Source organism: Rana temporaria, chromosome 7 (genome assembly GCF_905171775.1).
Source record: "Rana temporaria chromosome 7, aRanTem1.1, whole genome shotgun sequence".
Taxonomy (NCBI): domain Eukaryota; kingdom Metazoa; phylum Chordata; class Amphibia; order Anura; family Ranidae; genus Rana; species Rana temporaria.
In genome coordinates, this window is record NC_053495.1 from 20152083 (window position 1) to 20169950 (window position 17868).

The 17868-nt window shown below is 43.4% G+C and overlaps 1 protein-coding gene across 2 annotated transcripts in view; it reads right to left on the reverse strand.

Annotated features, from left to right (window-relative positions):
- Positions 1–17868, reverse strand: part of BRPF1 (bromodomain and PHD finger containing 1) — a 61322-nt gene that overhangs the window by 9735 nt on the left and 33719 nt on the right. For both annotated transcript variants that reach the window (XM_040359032.1, XM_040359033.1), the window contains exons 9-10: positions 14905–15225; positions 2008–2301 (exon numbers count right to left, since the gene is read on the reverse strand). In XM_040359032.1, the coding sequence (XP_040214966.1) occupies positions 2008–2301; positions 14905–15225 (615 nt within the window). The remainder of the gene's footprint in view (positions 1–2007; positions 2302–14904; positions 15226–17868) is intronic.

Consider the following 17868-nt stretch of genomic DNA (forward strand, 5'->3'; position numbering starts at 1 on the left):
CTTTAGTTAACTACTTAAAGCCTAACCCCACGTTTATTGTCCCCTTAAATAATTTGTTTAGGCCAAGCTGGGTCAAACTATTTATTGCACTAACAGGTGTATTTGCTGGACGCACTCTCTTACCTATATGTAGCCATACGCCCCGTACACACAGTAGCAGTGTGTACTAGACTTTAGCTACATACAGTATACAGCACTGTGTTTCGGCAGTTGGACAGACTTCCAGTCCAACTCCTAGGACATGAGAGTTGGGCTGAGTGCTACTCAGCCATTCACAGGAAGTTTTGTATTCTATGAGTCAATACAAAGCTTCCTTTGATTGGCTGGAGCGGAGATCATGACGTCACCCGCCTGCCTCAGCCAAAGGAAGCTTTGTATTCATTCATAGAACATAAACTCCCAGTGAGGGCTGAGAAGCGCTCAGACCGACTCTATGTTTGAATTTTTTTTTTAAATATGAATGTTTTCATGGTCAAATAGTTTTTTTTCTCCTTAAAGGCAAGATAAGCCCCAGGGGTGTCTGACAATTGCATACAAGCTGTAGGATACCATTTTGCGTACCTATATGCCTGATGGGGGCCAACAATGGATACAGCAGCTGGATCATTTGCTAGCCATAGACAAAATTAAAAATCCCCAGAGTTTGGTTTTAAAGTTATTTTCCCTTATGCAGTGGGGCTGTGCCCGCACTGCATGGGATAACTGCTCGTTTTTATCTAGGGGAGAGGAGAGCGGAGATATACTTACCTAATCCTCTGATCACAAGACCGGTGCCTGTTGCTCTTGCCCCCCTGCGGTCTTGTAGGGTAGACTGTTCCTGATGTCATCACGCCCATAGACCTCCTCTGAAAGCATCAGGAACAGTTCACCCTGGATTATGGGGGAGCACCATTTGCCACTGGATCGGGTGAATATACAGCTTTATGGTCACCCCCTGGACAAAATGAGCAGTTACCCCTTGCAGCGTGAGCACAGCCCCAATGCATGGAAAACAATATTTGATAGGACAGCTTTAAAGTAGATGTAAATCCTAACTAGATGACTTTTAGCTTGGTAATGTCCCCTTTATAACAAAACCATTGCATTTCTTTTTCCAGAGATTTTTTTTTACCTTATCCAACCAGTGCTACTAATCTCGTACATCTGCAGGTCATTGCTCTGGACTGGATAGTGGCAACAGCACATTAGGCTTGTGAAATGTGTGTCGGTAAAGCCGCTCTCCGTGTGACAGAGTGAGCAAACATAAGCACAGATGGGAGGCAGCTGTCACCCCCATATCAGGTGCCTGAACAAGGACCTTAAAAAGGCAGGACCATCAGGTATTATTTTAACAAAAGCTGCAGAATTAAAGGCTAAGTAGATCTTTTGAAGGAAAACAAAAACAAAAACAAAAACAAAAAAATTAGAAATGCACATTTTTTGCAGGTTAAAAATAAATAAAATGTGCATTTATATTTTTTTTGCCAAGGAGCCTGCAGAACATTGCACTTGCAATCAGGAGATCACGAGTGCAATGTCCGGCTCCTGCAGACTCTCAGGATAACTGTAGGTCCATATCTCCAATACAGGCAGGCAGTTACTTGAGAGCAAGGAGATTAATGAACTATGAGAGCGCTCACCAGCTCCCTCGTAGTGCATTGAGAAGTACAAGCCATCAGCCGCAATTGCTAACGGTTCTTGTAGTCTATTAACTAACAGGAAACTGTGAATAAATGACGTGACCGTGGGGGCGGAACCTCGCACGCCCACGCTGTTTTTAAATTGCGACAGTGGGTGTCTGCCATGTCATAGGGAGAGGGGGGTGAGGGGGAAGAAAGTGCAGATGCTGGAACATGTTAAATGTTCCACCCTAAAAATGTGTGGAACATGTTCCAAAGGGGAACTTACCCATTAATGCAATAAAAAAAAAATACCTTTTAAAATGACATGAACAGGTTAAACGTTTTTTAGATATTAGCGATTGGGATTAGATCTGCTTTAATCTGCAGCGTCTTGGCCCTGACTTACCTATAGAGGCATCTTCTGCTGACTTGTCACTGTCGCTTTCACTGTCTGAACTGGATGTTGGCCGGGGACTCCTGCCTCTTTTCCGCTGCCTCTGGGACCCCCCTATTATAGACAGTTGAGGGGGTCCAATCGGACTGCTGATTTGCCCCGACGACAAGTGGCTGTCTCTGTTCTTAGGTGGCCTCCCAGGTCTCTTTGGAGGTCCTGCCGTTTTGGGGTTCTTCTTGGAGAAAAGGACAGAGGTCCTTCTACCAACTTCATGTGCGGGGGTGGAGGAAATGTTTGGGCCAAGTCCTGAGAGGAGACAGACAGGCAGAGATAGCGCAGGATGTTAAGATTTAGAACAGGAGAGATTGTTCAGGGGCTCAAGAATGAAGAACAGAGGTGGATAGAGCACAAGGCATGAGCAGGGACCCAATAATGTATGGTCTCCAGAAAACTTTTAATTTAGCATTAAAAATGGCAACTCTTTTTTTTTTTTTTTAACCAGTTTATCATACAGATCTCTAAATGCAGCTCTGCAAGAACCTTAGACCTCTTCCCTGGGTACCAAAAACACAAACTGGCCAAATGTTAAGGTTTAAATAAAACACGTTTTATTGATAGAAAAAAAATGGAAACATTACCCAAGAGGAATATTTTCGGAATGTACAGCGCTTGATTACAATTCTATAAAAAAATAAGCTCAAAAAAAAATATATATAAAATCTGTTGAACCTCACATTATGAAAACTGAGAATAAAATGTTACAAAGACCTGATGAAAGCAAGGCAATATAAAACAGCAGTTAAAGGAAAACAATCGTTTTTATATATAAAAACATGTGCGTGTTATCAGATTCATGCAAATAATGGCGTTGGAGTGTATTTAAAGCATAAAGAGAACTATTGTCGTCTTTTTTTTTTATTATTATTATTATTATATATATATATCTATATACACATAAAAGATAACACCCTATTGTAAGTAATGTTAGCACAAGTCAAGGTTTTAAAAACCTTGATTTCTATGCGTTTGTCATTATTCATATACACGGGACATATGTGGCTTCCTGCTTAGTAGTTCCACATAATGTTTTGATTTGCTAATCCTCCCTCACTGCAATAGTGTAATCTGATTAAAAACAAGACGGTCTGTAGTCTCTGCTGACACAAAAAACACACACACAGCTCTGGTGACTAGAACAGACTATGTGATAGGCTGTCTAGGATTCAAAGTGAACCTGTGCCTACGATATAAACATTAAAGTATTAAAATATTCCTAAAAGGCAATAAGAATAAGCTTTAAGCTTTAAAAGAAAGCCCTCACTGACCGCAGGCTGTGGCGCAACTCATCCTTAAATTTCAAAATAGAAGCAACGAAGACCTCCTCTTCTGCAGCTCAGCTCCCCTCCCAGCAGTGACTCGGTCGCCCAGGTCCCCACTCTCAGCAGTGACTCGGTCGCCCAGGTCCCCACTCTCAGCAGTGACTCGGTCGCCCAGGTCCCCATTCTCAGCAGTGACTCGGTCGCCCAGGTCCCCACTCTCAGCAGTGACTCGGTCGCCCAGGTCCCCACTCTCAGCAGTGACTCGGTCGCCCAGGTCCCCACTCTCAGCAGTGACTCGGTCGCCCAGGTCCCCACTCTCAGCAGTGACTCGGTCGCCCAGGTCCCCACTCTCAGCAGTGACTGGGTAGCTTACCCTGCTCCCTCCACCCAGATCACCTGACCATACGTTTACAATAGATATCATAAAGCCGATAAGCCACTGCAGACAGGTGGGAGTTGAGCTTCTTAAAGTAGATCTTCCATGCATCAGAGCACCACAAACCAAAAAAATAAATAAAAAATCAACGCAAACGTTCCCAATCATTCATGTCTACATGCTTTATGTTGCAAAATCACTCTGAGTTACAGCTCCTAGCATTTATGGCCGTGGCCATCTTGTGTAAGGGCAGATGGTTCATGTAGCATTTACTTCCTACAATCTGCCCTTAACTCAGGCATGCACACAGGAGAGTGTGCTTATCTGAGAACCACTCCTCCCCTCCTGAAGGCTCCTGGGATGTATGATATCATTTGCCTAGACATGAAACCAGGAAGTAACTAAAAGATGCATTAAAAAAAAGTTTAAAACAAGTAAATATGCTACACCTTTTTAATTTTGTAATGCTAGTAGCATGAGAATTAAAAATAATGTTGATTGGGAGCGTGAAATTCCACTTTAAGCCTGGTACACACTACTAGTTTCAACCCAATGGGATGAAAAAAAAAAAAAAAAAACTGACAGCTCAGTAGGAGTACCAACTGTCTGATGTTGGTACAAGGACCACCCCCTGATCTGCTATTGTGTTCTGACAGGGGGACGGACGGCCCCCTTAATAGAACACTCCGGTCAGCGCTCTTAGCCATTGGCTGAGAGCGCTGATGGGGAGCCGATTGGCAGGCCTTTTTCAGTAATGCCCCTTCGACAGAAGCCGGCCAGTACCAGACTGGTGTATTGTCAGATGAGCAACCCCGTCACATCAGCAAACAGAAGTGACGTTTCGTCACCTGCGCATGCGTTCCACCGCTACTAGATTTGCTAATCTGACAGAACACCTGCAGTCAGAAGGCGGCAGTGGACATCTTACTACACCCAGCTAAGTCTTAAAATTTAGCAATAAAGTGAGAGTATATAAATATAGTATATCAATATCTGTGATGCTGTTTTGATGTTATATTTTGTAAGAAGCTGGACGCCAGCAGTAGGAGGGTCGAGGAGGCCATGTTGGTACACCCCGCACTTCTTAGCGCTAAACCTTTAGGCTTTCAAAATTAAACATCCAAACAGCATCACAGATGTCAATATACTATGGGCTAGATTCACATAGTACCGCGTATCTTTGCCGCGGCGTAGCGTATCCGATTTACGTTACGCCTCCGCAACTTAGACGGGCAAGTGCTGTATTCTCAAAGCACTTGCTCCGTAAGTTGCGGCGGCGTAGCGTAAATCGGCCGGCGTAAGCCCGCCTAATTCAAATTTGGATCAGGGGGTGTGTTTTATGTAAATGTTCTGTGACCCGACGTGATTGACGTTTTTCCCGAACGGCGCATGCGCCGTCCGTGAAATTTCCCAGTGTGCATTGCTCCAAAGTACGCCGCAAGGACGTCATTGGTTTCGACGTGAACGTAAATGACGTCCAGCCCCATTCACGGACGACGCAAACGACGTAACTTTTTCTAATTTCGACGCGGGAACGACGGCCATACTTAACATTGGTACGCCGCACTTACGCCACCATATAGCAGGGGTAACTATACGCCGGGAAAAACCTAACGTAAACAGCGTAACTTTACTGCGTCGGCCGGGCGTACATTTGGGAATTTGCGTATCTAGCTAATTTGCATACTCGACGCGGAATTCGACGGAAGCGCCACCTAGCGGCCAGCGTAAATATGCAGTTACGATCCGACGGCGTAAGAGACTTACGCCTGTCGGATCCAACAGATATCTATGCCTAACTGATTCTAAGAATCAGGCGCAAAGATACGATGGCGCAACGCAGAGATACGACGGCGCATCTGGAGATACGCCGTCGTATCTCCACTGAGAATCTGGCCCTATATTTATTTATATACGCTCATATATGGCCACAGGTTCACTTTAAGTCACAGAGCTTCGGAGTGTTTTTTTGCCCATTCATTGCAAAAAAATAGATCCTTTATCCCTCAGAATAATATGATTTGGTAATGCCGACACATACAATACTTATTTATGAAAAAAAATGGTCATTAATGGTAGGTCCACCTTTGTTTTAAAAGTCTTGTATCTAGACAAAACATGTTTGTAAGAATCAGGCAGCCATATTGCCTATGCAGGGTTTGCATCCCTGTTTAAATTGGAAGTAAACTCATAAATTTAACAGTTTCAAAAAGTTACATTCCCGGCATGCTGGGAATGCTAACTGCACATTGGCTGTGCTCTCAACCGAACTGTCAAAACCATCCAATGGCTGGTGTCATAACAGATCACATGTGCAGCACCATGATTAAAACGGAGGCAAAGATGGCAGCTTCTTTGGCTGAAAATGATAGGAGGGTTTACTTCCACTTTAATAGTGTCGCACAGCTACAAGAATGTAAATTTATGTGGCCTAACCTAAAAGTAAATTTTACCTCACCAGTTTTTCAGCAAGTATATGAAGGTCACACCCAAGAGAGATCTAGAGGTATATCTTACAATCACGATATTTGCTCAGAACAGGAGTCCATTACAGGAAGTTGTAACAAATGTGTTCCAGTCAACAAAATCAAGATGCGGTCTCCTGCCACTGATCATTCTACCGTAGATAATCTTTAGTTTATACAGTACTTAGGCCAGCCATACATGGAGTGAATTTATTTTCTGCAACCATGGGACGGGTTGCAGGAAAGAAATTAGTTTGATTCCCCCATCAACACAGTGTTGGTGTGGAAATCACTCCTACCAGGCCATTGTGTTCTCCTGGTGGGGGGCGACGTCCCCGCCGGGAGAAGACAGTGGATTATTGCAAGCGGCTATAGGAGCCACTAGCTATAATTACAGGTAAAACCCGGCATGCTGGTTGTACCCAAGTTGATCGATCAATCAACTTGGTACATTCAGCTTGCCCATACACAGTTCCAATCTCGGTCTGTTCCTGCTGAACCGGCCAAGATTCAAACCTTGTATGGCCTGCCTTTCAGCTGTACTGAAAGTAAACCAACAACTAATGTTACTGCAAAGCAGACAGACATTGGCACCACGGTTCTGCAAAATGTCAGCTTTAGTTCCAGAAGTAGAGCTTGGCTTGTCCCTACAGTCACACTGTTGGATGGTGACACATCCAAGCATAGTTACGGGATAATAATTAGCCGTGGAAGGATGGAAAGGCAGGATAAATCTGATGTCAGAAAAGGGGAGATCGGTATTATACAGTTTTAAGTTTGCTGGGGAACTCCTATGGATGTCTGAATGTAAGTTCAGCACTTCTAGGTTCCTGCTTTCCAGTATCATAGGTTTAGTCTCAATACTGATGTACAGAATACTGTATGAAACCCGGTCAAAAAGAAACATGCAGTTGGGTGCAATTGGCATTCTGTTCAAAATGCTAACTGCCTGGCTGCCTTTGGTTTCAAAGAAAAAAAATCTGAGCTCCTAATCTGCCATCTCTTGCTCTAGGTCAGGGGTCTCCAAACTTTCTAAACAAATAGAGTTTATGTTCCTTCAGACTTTAGGAGGGTCGGACTGTGTAGAGTGCGAGTAGAAAAGTTCCAGATGTCAGTGGGAAAAAATAATGCCCCATAGGTTTGTTTCAGTGAGAGTAATTGTGCCCCATTATTGGTGTAAGTGGGAGGAACTGTGCCCCACAATTGGATCCAATGACATCGAGAGGAATTGTGTCCAGTCATTGGACCCTATTGTTGGAGTCATTGAGAGGAATTGTGCCCAAACTTTGGTGTCATTGGGAGGAATTGTACCCCGTCATTGATGTCATTGGGCCCTAATGTTGGTGTCATTGAGAGGAATTGTACCCAGTCACTGATGTCATTGGGCCCTATTGTACGTGCCATTGAGAGGAATTGTACCCCGTCATTGATGTCATTGGACCCTATTGTTAGTGCCATTGAGAGGAATTGTACCCAGTCATTGATGTCATTGGGCCCTATTGTTAGTGCCATTGAGAGGAATTGTACCCAGTCATTGATGTCATTGGGCCCTATTGTACGTGCCATTGAGAGGAATTGTACCCCGTCATTGGGCCCTATTGTTGGTGTCATTGGGAGGCACTGTGCCCCCTTCATTGGCTCCAGATGGGGGATTATTCATTGGTATCAGTGGGAGGAATAATGCCCTAAGCCAGCAAAGGGCTCCAGTTTGGAAACCACTGCGCTAGATCAATGGCGTTACATGTTGAAGTTATTAGACCAACAGACAGGCCAGGCAAACAGCATTTTTTTTAGAAGGAGAGATCAGCAGCCTACTTCCAGTAGATAAAAGGTACAATCACAAGGCTGCATCATAATTATGCTATACATGCCATCATTCATATTACACGGCATGCAATGCTGAATTTTTCTACCTCACTCTTGGGGAGGAAGTCAGAGAGAATAAAAACATTAAATACTGAAAAAGTTCTCAGTAGCCAGGCATGTTTGTTTAGGTCTTTAAGGCTCCATTCACACTTGTGGGACACATCATGCAACGTGGGACATGAAAGTCGCATTAAAAGTCGTTCCCCGTGTTTTCCAATAATAACCAACCATTCATATATGTGAGACTTAAAGTTGCAGCGACTTCAAAGTAGTTTGTACACTACTTTGGTCTGATTTTCATGCAACTTGAAGGCCATAGGCTTCAATGTTAACCCTCAAAAGTTGCGTGAAATTCGTACCTGACTGTTATACAATGCAATAGTTGCCCATCATCACTGGTCAAAGCCAAAAGTCGTATCCAAGTTGCACCCATCCAAAGATGCGTCACAGTCGCACTCCAAAGCTGGGGCAACTTTGGAGTCGTAAAAGTGTGACTGGAGCCCAAAGAACAATAACAGGCAAAACTAAGGCTGGCCATACATTATACAATTTTCTTTCAATTGTCTGTACAATTTTCTTTAGATTTACCTCCAACAATGTAATGCAAGGGCCTGCCTAATTGGATACAATTGAAATTTTAGTTTAGATTTTTCCTTATGTTATATGGTTTTTAGCAAATCTAAAAGGAAAATTGTACAAGAAAATTGAACATGTATGGCCACCCTAAATGAACAGATGTTTTTGTTTTAAAACGTATGCATTCTTTCAACCGTGCCGTTTTTGAACACCATGTGCAGGGAAAGAACCCCTCCTTCCACTATCACAATGGGGGGAATCGGTTGGGAAGGCAGCAGGTGATTTAGTAACATGCGGCACCCCAAATATAGCATATAATAAAGGTGAACTTATGCTTTGTTTCAGTTTAGAAGGAATTAAAATTTTCACGACAAGTAATCTATAACAAAAAACGCATTTTAGGGATTTAAAATCTTCTTCCTCACCAGGTCTTGTGTTGGCAGTAACTCCAGATTTAGGCTGGCCATATGTTATACAAATTTTCTTAATCAATTTCCTGTAGATTTACCTTCAACTATGCATACAAATTGAAAGTGTTTAGGTTTGACCTCATATTATATATGGTTTCAGTAAATCTAAAGAAAAATTGTACAATGTATGGCCAGACCTACACCAAACAACGCAAATTGATACAAAAATAGCATGAAATCCAGTTAGTTGTCAGTTTACCAACCTGCATCCCATGCCATTCGTATCATTTTACAATTTCCTGCCCACACACAACCCCGGATTAGGGGGAGATTTAATCCTCCAAAAACACCTTTTTTATTATTACTACTTGCTATGAAAAATAAAAATTCTTACTGGGCTGAAACAAGCTTTCTGCCGCTCTCAGTCTCCTAGGTCTACAGACTACTCCAGGGACCTTTTAGGATACCACAGTTGACAGAGAGCTGCCTCTAAAAGTTAAATTTTGACTGCCGATTTCTGTCTACTCTGGGTTCCAGCACGCCACCAGCATATATCCTATACCTGTGTAGTGTGGAAGAGGGAAAGCCAATTACATTACAAATCCTTTAAGCCAGTTTGTGCCGGTGATCTGCCGATATGGTTCCGGCTAACGTGAAAGTTCCTGCGCAGGCGCAATCTGATCTGCCGATATGGTTCCGGCTAACGAGAAAGTTCCTTTAAGGACTGCGCAGGCGCAAACTTGCCGACGGAAATCTCCGAACCTCGGCCGGCATCCAGGGCGACGGGGATTTTGAGGAAAGTGGCCAGTCGGCCTCGCTTCGCTCGGACGGCTCGCTCGGCCTCCTGGCTCTTTTTTTAACATCCTCCAATCCACGGGGATGTTAAAGAATGAGCCTGGATGCCGGGCGAGGTTCGGAGATTTCCGTCGGCAAGTTTGCGCCTGCGCAGTCCTTGAAGAATCTTTCTCGTTAGGGGAACCTTAAGGACAAGTCACCAGCATAAGAGCCCATTTGAATGGGCTGCCGTACCCCGCAGGAAAGAAGTCCCTGCGCCATTTTGGAAATCGCAGCCCGCACGGGTACCTCCCCAGGGTAACACCTTTCTCTGTGTGGGTGGTTGCGGCTGCCAGCATTTGTGCAGGTCACCACCCGCACAGGTGTGAACCTAGCCATAGTACGTCCTGGCACACAGAAGGCAGAGAGAGAAAAGGATGCTACCTACGTGGTAATATCTACAAGCAGTCCGAAAAGGAAATAGGAGGCAGGGCTGGGACACAGAATCTACATACTGAAATGCCATCTCCCTCTTTATGCTAAGTAACCATATAGCACAAGAAGATTGGCTGTATTGCAAGAGTATGCGAATAACATTAGATGTTCAGGTAAGTCATATCACATAGTACGGTGTATTTAGATTATTCTTGCCTGGAGCTGCCCCTTAGCTCTTTCTATACTGCCAAATGAAAATTTTAAAGGTTAGCCAAACCTTTTTTATTTTAGCAGTATCAACATAATTTACAATATACAGTATATATTATCAACAACTCTGAATGATAATCAGTATTTAAAACTAAAAATCAGAATACAAAATCCTCAGCATTTCTTTTTCACATAAAGCTGAAAATACAGTGTATATATATATATATCCAGTGTATACATTCATTGTTACTTTTACTGCTATGGTCACTTCCTTACATTCATGTGACACAGCACATTGCAAGACATCCGCGCCTCACCTTCTCAAAGTGTCTGAAGTGAGAACTGTCTGTACTGTTTTATTAACCAGTTCTCAATTTTGTAATCATGGGGGGACTGTTGATTGCTGTGCGGCAATACAGATCATTGTCATTTTCTTGTGATAAATGATGCTTAGTGCAGTAAATTTATGATCTTTACACAGTGCTGTAAAGTGTCTCAATAGAATGGGTCTGGCTTGTACCTTGCTTAGAGGGTTTTTGTGTTGTTGATAGTATCCATAGTCCACCTGAGAGTTTAAGAGTGCAAATCGGAAACCTTTAGCCCTCATTCACATTGGAGCGCATAACAAGTCGCAGCCTATTGCTTGCAATGGCACCGTTCCAATAGGTGCGATGCCGCACTGATTTGTAAAAGTAGTTCCTTCACTACTTTTGCCCATTTCAGGTGTGACTTCAATAGACATCTGTGCATGAAGCCGCACAGATGTCTTTCAAGCAGCACCTAAAATTTTGCTCACCTGCTTCTTTGTAATCACACTACTTCAAGTGAAGTAACACAATTTGAAAGTGGCATCAATGTGAACCAGGGCTTAGAAAGCATCTGAGTGGTATGGGTTCAATTTATCAGTAGTTCACGGTTAAAAAAAGCCAAACGCATTTGGGGTTCAGCGACTCTGGGGAGGCCGTTCTCAACTAAAACAGGGTACGCCTTACCAAGGGGACCCAAAGTTTAAGATCCACTTTGCAAAAAGTCTAAATGGGGTGCCAAACCAGAGATATAATCCAAAATCTTTTGTATTAGCATGTTAATTGTTTGTATAAATGTAAAAATAAATAAACCCCTTTTAACTAATAATTCCACGCATTGGCATGTTATATATAGCCTTCTTTGGTCCAGCTTGGACCAACACAACTATGTATATAACATACCTTGCCAATGCCCTCTACTTGCTTTTGGGTCCAAGCATTGTGAAAACCAGCCACTTGGCATAGGTGCCATTCAGAGAATTATTTGCATTTTCTGAATGAGTGCAAAGCCTTCTCTGATTGGTTGAGGTGGAAAAGCAGTCTCTGAATGTTGCCTGTTCTGAGCGGCCAACCAACAGGGGTATTCACAAGGCATCAGACCGGCCACTCAGGATGGGACACGAAAGCAAGTGGAGATCACTGGAGTAGCGGTGTCTACTTCAGTGATTTCCAGTTTCAGGGGCATCAGTCAGGTATAGTAAATACATAGCTACATTGGTCCAAGCTAGACCAATGTAACGATGTATACCGTCCAAGCTGGTCCAATGTATACCGTCCAAGCTGGTCCAAAGTAACAATGTATACCGTCCAAGCTGGTCCAATGTATACCGTCCAAGCTGGTCCAAAGTAACAATGTATACCGTCCAAGCTGGTCCAATGTATACCGTCCAAGCTGGTCCAAAGTAACAATGTATACCGTCCAAGCTGGTCCAATGTAACAATGTATACCGTCCAAGCTGGTCCAATGTAACAATGTATACCGCCCAAGCTGGTCCAATGTATACCGCCCAAGCTGGTCCAATGTATACCGCCCAAGCTGGTCCAATGTATACCGCCCAAGCTGGTCCAATGTATACCGTCCAATCTGGTCCAATGTAACAATGTATACCATCCAAGCTGGTCCAATGTATACCGTCCAAGCTGGACCAATGTAACGATGTATACCATCCAAGCTGGTCCAGTGTATACCGTCCAAGCTGGTCCAATGTATACCGTCCAAGCTGGACCAATGTAACGATGTATACCATCCAAGCTGGTCCAGTGTATACCGTCCAAGCTGGTCCAATGTATACCGTCCAAGCTGGTCCAATGTATACCGTCCAAGCTGGTCCAATGCAACGATGTATACCGTCCAAGCTGGTCCAATGTATACCGTCCAAGCTAGACCAATGTAACGATGTATATCGTGCTGATGCCTGTAATTATTCTTTAAGGGGTGTGTGTGTTTTATTTTTTTTTGCATTATTGGTTTGTCCAATAACAGATTGTGTATGGTGGAATGAGGATATGGAAGCACCATTAATTATGGGAAGAATCTCCAGGAGCAAAGTATTCTACTGTGAAATTAAAAAAGAGGGTAATTGTTTTTCTTTTAAGACACTGGTTAGTGGACTGAAAATAGTGGGTGTACTTGGGTGTCCAAGGTTGCCCCAACACATATACTTCAAAATTGAATAATGATGAGGAGCGCCCGAGTTGCTGCAGTGAATGGTATGCTACATGAGTGGCAGGAGGAAAGTTCTGCCACTCACGTCTTTTTTTTTTTCTTAAACTTGTGAAGATTTTAAATGTATTCTGATAGAGAGGTTATTTAAATGATATAAACAAAATCCTATCAACATGTACTAGTGAAGCAAACCTCGTGGTAATAAGGTCTGCTTATTTTGTATATAGTTTTTGTAAAGATGTTAAGTTGTAGTAGAGTTTTTGGTGTCACTAATGTGCTGAGATGCTGAATGAAGCAGAGTCCAAGTCCTAGGATTTGTAATCTCTGCATTGTTATGGTAACAATTAAACAGACCGGAGACCCTTTGGATGAGACAAAGGACAAATTTGATGAACCCAAAATACACAAAAGATTAAATTCCAGAAACTAACACCCATAGCTTGCTCTAAAAGCATTTGTTTTCACCTGTCCCATGTCAGAGGATAGTAACCTATCACAGCAGGCACCTTCTTGTCATTTCTGACCTTTTGAATGCCAGAATGTAGTCCCTCCGCTTCCTGACTTTCAGCACTGCAATGTGTAATGAGGTGGGGGGGGAGGCATCACAGTCTTAGGTCACTTTCACCAAGCAGTCCGATCAGGTCCGCCTGTCCATGTTTCAAGTGAACCCAATGGGACCCTCCATTCTCCTCTATGGAGCAGCGGATGTAAACAAACTTGTGTCCGTTTACATCCGCCAAACTTCCACTCCAATAAAAACAACTGAAAGGATCCATTCCCCTCTCTCTGGCCCGATCAGATCAGAGGGCAGTCAGGTATAAAACGGATAGCTGGTCTGTTTACATTCGAGCTCATAGAGCAGAGCGGGCTGTGTCATTCGCTGGTTCCTCTCAATTCAGCAGGGGATCAGCGGACAGATCCCCTGTGGAAGAAGATGGACCCCTATAGTGACAGGCAGTGGATAGGAACTCTAAATGCCTGTTCACACTAATGCATTGATTTAACAGATAGTAAAACCACCATTATTGCATAGAACTAATGCTGGGACATTCAAAATAACCACAAGGTCAACCCTGCAAAAAGTCCATAACTTACCTTTCTGACGGCCCATATCTTTAAACACCGTCGCTTCACTGCCCGTGGTCACTGTTGGTATTCTACACTTACAAGCATGTGAATACCTGCAAAGTTTTCTCACGTTGGCTTGTTCGTCACTATGGGACATACAAACCAGCAGGAGAAACCCCTGGGTGCGGGCAGGGTGAAGAAGTATTATAAGCAATAGTGGTCAGGGAGCAGTCAAGTGGCCGTGTTTCAATACACAGGCTAATGTATAGATGTGCTTTCTTTCTAGTCACAGGGTCACTCATGTTAACATGCATGCATTACTAAAATGGACTAGTCTGAGCAGGTCCTAAAAAGGGGACATCTGGTACAGGGGAGTACCTGCTCTCAAGCTGTGTACTTAGCTTCCTTTGACATGAGACAGGTGTGCTTTAATGACGAGGTCTCTTTTACCTAGTGTTTTTTTTTGTAAACAACCATTTCAGGCCAGTAAAAAGGTGCATTTTAAGCTGTTATCATCTCAACTATTTCTAGGTAAGCGCTATCACAAAAATTTCAGGCACAAACTATGTAAACACATGATCAAACTTAACAGAAATAGCAGCAGTTTCACATTCACGGACTGAAAAGACACAGACCGAACAGTGATTTTCCATAAAGGTAAGCTGAGTGCATATCATTATACACTATAACGCAGGCTTAGTCAACATATGGATCTCCAGCAGACCATGATGGGACTTACAGAGCTGTACAGTCACACACGGCCCAACTATGGTAGTGAATACATTTAAAAAAAAAAAAAAAGAAGGAAAAAAACAAACAGAAAAGTGCCATATGAAAGCGAACAATCACACACACAAATGTAAACAGAATTGAAACTAAACAGAGCTGCAGAAGAGGCCCCTGAGAACAGAAAGCAGTCAATTAACACAGGTCAGTACCTTTCCCCGTCTCCTGACTGCTGCTCTCTTCTGCAGCACTGTCCGTCTGTCCATCCTTCTCTGAAGGGCCGTGCAAAGGCAGGGCTCCTCTGCCACCGGCAGCACCGTGCCTGTCATTGGCTCCATCCCTTCTAGACTCTTGTTGGTGGGCCATCTTGCGGCGGATCGATGTGATCTCTTTCCGGATCATCTTGGCTTGGCGTGCTTTTCCTATGCTGTGCTTGGCTGAGTTCACCTCATCCAGCCTGGCTAGCTGGATTTTCAGCTGCTCTTCTAGAGGAAGGGGTTTACGCCTGTCAGGTTGTGGAGTCCGCTCAAAATCTGCAGAGAGAAACAAATGAGTGATTTATCAATAGTGAACATTATTATTATTTGCATTAGTTCTGCAATATGAAAGTTCAGAGTTATGCCCTATAAACAATATTTGTGAGTCATATGCATCTAATATCTCTATTTGTGTGAAAAAAATGATATAAATGTTTTATTTGGGTGCAGTGTTGCATGACAGCGCAGTTGTCAGTTAACTACTTGCCACCCGCCCACTGTCAAATGAGGGAGGGACGGCTCTCGTTCTGGAAAGACGTCATATGACGTGCGCCCACAGGGGCATGCAGTGTGCTTCCGGCTTGCGGTGGTGTCACGTGATCACCACCGCAAGCCACCAGAGAAACAGTAAGACGGCGCTGACACGCCGCGCCCCACATCTCATTTTGCATTTGTTACTTTTATTCCATGTACGAGTCCACCTATACATTTCAATAAATTACCCCGTATTTTTAGCAGTACTTCACCATCGGAGCATCCGTTTTTTTTCTCTTTCTCTCTCCCTGATGCTCTCACTGAGCATTGAGCACTTATTTAGATCTGCCACACATTTTGAGATCAGAGTCAGCCATAGCGGCAAGAGATCATTACAGAGGACATCATTGGGAAACATCTTGGTGCTCATCCCTGGATACGCTCACACTCATGCTACATGCCCATGTTTCACTACATCAAGGTGAGAGTTTGGGGAAACTAGTTATGAATACCCCTTCATCTGTACTGTGATCCATTTACAGCCATCTTTTGAAAATTATCCATTTGATGCCCAGTATCGGTTTCCTAGATTAAAGGACATTTTCTCCTAATTTAGGACTTTGCATACCTCCATTCAATTCATTGGTACACCTGTTTTTTCACAGTTTTGCATATTATTGTTTCACTAGGAATTAATTTGTTTATATGTTATGAGACACTTTATTACGAGTTATTGCCTATTTACTAGTTGTTGCTAGCTTGATAGGCGGTTGTGGTTGTTAGTTTCACCACGGTGTGTAGCGATTATCACACCTTTCTTACATTTTCTTGTTTGTGTTTAGTGACCACTACCAGATATAGCTGCTTCCACGTTATATATTTATATTTATTTTTAGCTTCATTCACTTTAACATTGATCTACTCCCAGTAGCGCAATAGTTCTCACCTATTCATCTTACAAACATCCCCCCCCCTTATCTGTACACAGGATGTGTCTTGTATGCCCTGCAACTGCATCTTATCTTATCTCCTACTCAGCTTCTGTGCACAGCCCTTGAGATCCCATGACTGGGAGCTAGTCTGAAGCCTAGACAGTCAATCTAGATTCTAGACCAGTGATGGCGAACCTTGGCACCCCAGATGTTTTGGAACTACATTTGCCATGATGCTCAACTACACTGCAGAGTACATGAGCATCATTGGAAATGTAGTTCCAAAACATCTGGGGTGCCAAGGTTCGCCATCACTGTTCTAGACAGTCACCCTCAATGAGAATTCAATGCAACATTGTAAGCGAAAACAACAACAAACAAGTAACACACAGTAGCCAGCTCATCTCCTGCATTGCCTGTCAGGCAGATCTGTGAGTGAGGGAGCTGCAGCTAACAGAAGTTTGTCATTGTGTGCATAGGGCGTTAACTCTTAATTAACCAGGACATGCTCTTTTTTTTCCTTTTTTACTACTTAACCCTTTAATTTCAACCCCTATAATCACTATTTAAACAGTTTCATCTCCTGTTCCATGTTTCTATTTTAAATGATTTGCTGGAAACAATTTATATATGTGCTATATAAAAAATGTTATCTTTAAAGATTTACTGTTAAAAATACGTGGTTTAAGGTATAGCTGTTTTATTTTAAATCAGTAGGAACTATAATTTACTGATGCATTATGGGAAAAATTTAATGTATGAAAAAAAAAAAAAAAAACACACGTTAATTGTTTTGTTAATAACTAACATGCTTTGTACCAAAAATGTAATTTTAAAGCGGAGTTCCACCCAAAAGTGTAACTTCCGCTCATCTTATTCCTCCCCCCTCCGGTACCACAAATGGCACCTTTCGGGGGGAGAGGGGGGACAGGATACCTGTCTTTGACAGGTATCCTTTCCCACTTCCAGGAGTCCCTGTCGCGGAGTTGTGACATCACGAGGGGCTCCCTCCCCGTCCCCCGGCCGCATAGGAGAGGAGCGGGGCCTTGCGCATGTGCAGTAGGGTTCCCAGTAGAGCTGCACGATTAATCGCGGAGAGAATCGCAATCTCGATTCTCCCAGCCCACGATCTCCCCGCGGGATGACCAGCGATTCTTCTGTTTCACGGCCGGTTCCACGTAACCAGCGTGGAACGCAAATGGCGCCGATATCGGACCCGACGTCAGCAGCCTGCGCCGCTGGATGGATGCCTGGGCTTCTCTTGCAGATCTGTACAACTGTAGTGTGTATCCATGCGCCACCCAGTGGTTGCCGGCAGTACTGCCTCTGATGTATTAATCTTTCTCACAGTTCTGTACAACTGTGTGTATCCATGCGCCACCCAAATGGTTGCTGGCGGTAATGCTTCTGATGTATAAAAAAAAGAGACCAGTGATATGTCTATAATGTTAAAGACCATATAACTCCTATGAAAAAAGCAGAATCAAAGTTTGATTCTGCTTTTTCATAGGAG